The following is a 4,335-nucleotide window of genomic DNA, read 5'->3' as shown; positions in this document are numbered from 1 at the left end:
GTGTGTGAGTGTGTGTGAGTGTGTGTATGTGTGTGTGAGTGTGTGTGAGTGTGTGAGTGTGTGTGTGAGTGTGTGTGTATGTGTGTGTGAGTGTGTGTATGTGTGTGTGAGTGTGTGTGAGTGTGTATGTGTGTGTGAGTCTGTGTGTGTGAGTGTGTATGTGTGAGTGAGTGTGTGTGTGTGTGTGTGTGTGTGTGTGTGTGTGACCTAGTTGTCCCCTGGTACTGAGTTATTTCTCTGAGCTCAAGCATGCACATTTATAAAGTACAGACGCTAATCTTACCAAAATCTTATCATAGGAACTACATGAATCAGTGCATATGAAGTGTAGCCCTTGGGTAGTCCACAGGAATCAGTAAACAAGACCTGCTGCTGTTTCCTGCCTCTGCTTGTTGTTTGCCAACGTGGTGTTTCTTGCAGGAGGTGTGTTTAGCGGTATCACTAGGAGGCCATCCTTTAAGGTATAATTCAATATTTGTACTTTTATTGGCCATATTTTAAGGCTAAGACGATTTAGGATATGAAAAGATGGAATTTGAAACGTAATCCCCAAGCCCCAGGACATTACGGTCTCCATGGCAAACCAGAGCAGCAAACTAGAAGAGCAGAAGCAGCCTGGAGATGCCTCTGCCTCCAGCATCTCTTTTGCACTTGGATGTAGTCATTAGCTGTCTCCTTGGTCACCTCTCCTCTGCATGTGAGAGGGAGTGGAGAAGGGAGCGGGCCACAGGGAGTGGGAAAAATCATCCCAGGAATAATTCCTTAAACTTGAGACAAGGTATCAACAAAATGTCAGCAAAATGCGCTTGGCCAGTAAATCAAAGAGCCAGAAATTTACTGGTAACAGCACCTTTGAAAATATTCTCTGGGCATTTAAATAATGAAATCGGCCATTTGAGATTCTTGGTGTCAGCTGCACATCTTGTTTATAGAGTATTAACTGTGACCCTCGTGTTTATCTTTCTCTATACGCTAATTATAATTTGATGTTGCAACCGTAATTCGCATTCTTTCCTCCTTCCTCTGCAAAAGTCAGCATGAGAAGGTGAACTTGTGTGAGCGGCCTCTCAGGATGCAGCCTCCCCGCATTGCAGCCGCGGCTCATTTGCAAGCAGCAGACTTTATTTCTAGTAGCAATAAGTGATTTACCTTCCGGCTGAGGGAAACATGCCAGCGTGTGCAATGTTGCAGTTTAGAACTCCAATCTCGTGTGATTCTTCCCTTTTATGTTGGCCAATCAACGTGAAGCTCAGAGAGTAAAAATAAACTGTCGGACGGGCAAGTGCCATCAGGCCACCCACTTCGAACCGTATCAGTTGACTGGAGTCTGGAGCCCATTTTACAGGACACCATCCTTCCCTCCATGAGGGCCTGATGCTATTCAAGTGATTAGCAATTCAGTAGTGCTGAATGTGACTCAATTTTCAACCAAGACATATGCCATCTTCCCACACGGAAGAGTCATCTACTCCTCATTTAGACACTGGACCACTTTTACCAGGTAGGTGGCTGTACTGCATTTTCAAAGTATCCAAGACTCATTCTAAAAATCAACATTTCATGCTCACACATTATACTGCAAATGTATGTACCCAGGACTGAAAATATATATCTACAAAAATAAAGTTTAAAAAAAATACCTGGGCTACCATTGCTTAGATAAATTTGTGTTTTTATGAAACTATTTATTACAGCAGAGAATCTTTAATTCCAATGACAACAGCACCTACAGCAGTGTCTAATATCCATTTACTTTTATTCAGGCAGAAAATTGACATTAGAACAAGCCTATTTTATTAAAGACACTCTAGTTTTTTCATGGGGAATATACTTTTTCAAATATTATTTAAAAATACATGTAGAACGTATGGCCTCAACTTTGGTTATCAAATGATCCAGTTTTTTTCTTTTCTTTTCTGGTTAGCAATTACATCCAATAGAGAACTTTCGGGAGGATCCTGGCAGTACAGGAGGCATGGGAGCCTGGAGACTGTCAGGAAGGACAGACAGCTTTTATGAGGTAGCTCATAAAAGAATTGAGAAATATTCTTCCTGAATGGATTGACAGCTATTTCTTTTCTTAATAGTTAGGCTGCAGATGTTAGAAAATGCCAAGCTTTACATGAAACAAAGATCTAGCCACTGAATTTCGAGCCAAGCTGACTGCCAGGAAAGTGCTGGTTTGGTAACAGTTGGAGAAAAACATCTCTGTACAAAGGACTATATAGATAAGCCAGAGTTTAGGCGAAGCCATTTTTCTTATTCTTTGTACAGCCTCAAGCCTAGTGCCAACACGAATGGAGAGTCACCATGCTCTTGGGGGCAGGGCAAGCTTTGTAGAAGTTCTCTTCAGCTTACTTGTCAGCTGATCTTCCAATCCTTCATGCCAAAGCTGTCTTCATCAACAACTAGAGAAAGGACAACAGTAGCACACAGGCCAGAGTCAGAAGGAAATGATGTGGGAATGTGTCCTGGAACTGTACTAAGGACAAGAATTTTGTAGCGTGTTAGTGGCATGAGACTTTTGGATATGTGGATTCAAATTCCTGAGTATACCTGGGTCAAGAATACCAGATGAGTAGGCAGAAAAGGGAGAGAGGTATCAGGGAACTCCAAGTCACCTTCATTGCAAATCTAGGGGAAGTGTAAGGTAAGGTCGAGCCAGAGTCACAGGTTCAGAGAGAAGACACCCTCAAGGGTAAGTGGTACTTTTAACCTCCTGGGCTTGCATGAGAACAGAGATTCCTCATTCTCTCAAATAACAAGATTCGAAGAGCAGGCTTTAGTCCAGTCAGGTAGCTGCTGGTCAGTGCCTGAGATGTAAGTGGCACTATTGAACCTCTGGGCCTACAATTGCTGTTTCACAAGCATCGCAGCTGAATAGAACTTTGTTTTTCCATTTGCACCATTTCTGGTACCATGAGAGCAAATTCTCAAGGAAGAGGCTTTCAGGTCAGTGCAAGCTAGATTCTTCTGAGTCCTATTTCCATTCATCGCTTGAAGGACATAGTTGTTTCCAGAGGTCTAGTAGTGGCATTCCTGTATTGGGTATAACCAACAACTGTCTAATTAAACTGTCCACTTAGTAGGACAGAACTTATATCTGATATTGTTGCAGTAAAAACTTAATCTCAATTGGGGGGATTTTGACCCTACCTTTGATCATTCAGTTCCCAGATAAAAGACATAAAACTTTTTTTTTGAAACCAGAACATTTATGATCGATTGAAATCCTCAAGATGAACTGGATGCTGCAACAGTTGCCCTCTTGGGTTTAGGTGTTGTTCCTTCACGGAATCCATGTCTGAATCTTCGGTAGACGATCTTTAGGTGCCTCATCCGACCAGTCCCGGTAGTGTTTCGCCTCTTAGCCTGGGCACTCCAGTTATACTTTCTCTTGCGCTTGGCAGGGTAGCCACATTTGCCACAGGTCGACTTCTGAAGGTGGTAGGCCTTGGAGCCACAGCGGCGGCACAGCGTGTGCGTCTTATTGCGACGCTTTCCAAAGGATGACTTTCCTTTCGTCATCTTGCTTCCACCGGCGAGGCCAAAGAGACCAGAAGAGAAAGTACCAAGACATAAAACTTTTATACTTATGATAAGCCTTTAAAAAAAGCTAAAGCTGGGCAGATATCTACCCTCTATGCTGTTAAGTCTATTTCCCTGCCAATAACCCCAATACATGACTTGCTATATTCCATCTAGGCCAATCTTAATTTCTATTGGCCAGCCCTCATGCCCATGATTTCATGGCTCGCCTACTCCATGGCATCTTCTCCTCTCTTCATATTCTCTTCCTTTCCCTCCATGGTCTTTCCTTATACTCCAAGACCAATGACCTGAACTTCTTTTCTGCCATGCTATAGGCTGTTGGCATCTTTATTCAACCAATAGTTCTAAATTAAGGACCAATGCTACATAGCATTACTTGATTGTTGCTGTGGATTCTTTCATCCCTGTGGGTAACTGGGTCTTGAGAGACAGTATTAGCAATACAGCAAAAGAGCAAACCTCAACATGGTACTATAAATCTAGCAAAATATCCATATTTAGGAAGTGAAAGAACCTAGAAGAGAACCGTCTATAGCTACTTTCTGAAAGCAGTTTAAGTTCTAACTGTATTCTAAACACTTATCCCTAGATAAATGCCTGTGGAGATAGTACAGCTCTCATCCCAGTCAGATAATCTCTTCGCAGCAGATGGAGACCATTGCAGAAAGCCACAAATTGCTCAAAATGCATAGAACAATACATCTATATCATAATCCCTACAGCTGTGGCCAGGAGAACACCATGAAATGGGGTAGAAAAGATTAGAAAAGCCAGAAGACCAGG

The 4,335-nt window shown here is 42.5% G+C and overlaps 1 protein-coding gene across 1 annotated transcript; it reads right to left on the bottom strand.

The window, feature by feature from the left end:
• Positions 1 to 3,192: 3,192 nt before the first annotated feature.
• LOC120097744 (60S ribosomal protein L37-like) lies at positions 3,193 to 3,589 on the bottom strand. The gene has a single exon (XM_039096232.2). It carries the CDS (start codon positions 3,526 to 3,528, stop codon positions 3,235 to 3,237), a length of 294 nt encoding a protein of 97 aa, XP_038952160.1. The 5' UTR covers positions 3,529 to 3,589; the 3' UTR covers positions 3,193 to 3,234.
• Positions 3,590 to 4,335: the final 746 nt, after the last annotated feature.

This window comes from Rattus norvegicus, chromosome 17 (genome assembly GCF_036323735.1).
Source record: "Rattus norvegicus strain BN/NHsdMcwi chromosome 17, GRCr8, whole genome shotgun sequence".
Taxonomy (NCBI): Eukaryota; Metazoa; Chordata; class Mammalia; order Rodentia; family Muridae; genus Rattus; species Rattus norvegicus.
The sequence above is the reverse complement of the archived record's forward strand: the minus strand, read 5'-3'. Positions and strand labels throughout refer to the sequence as shown.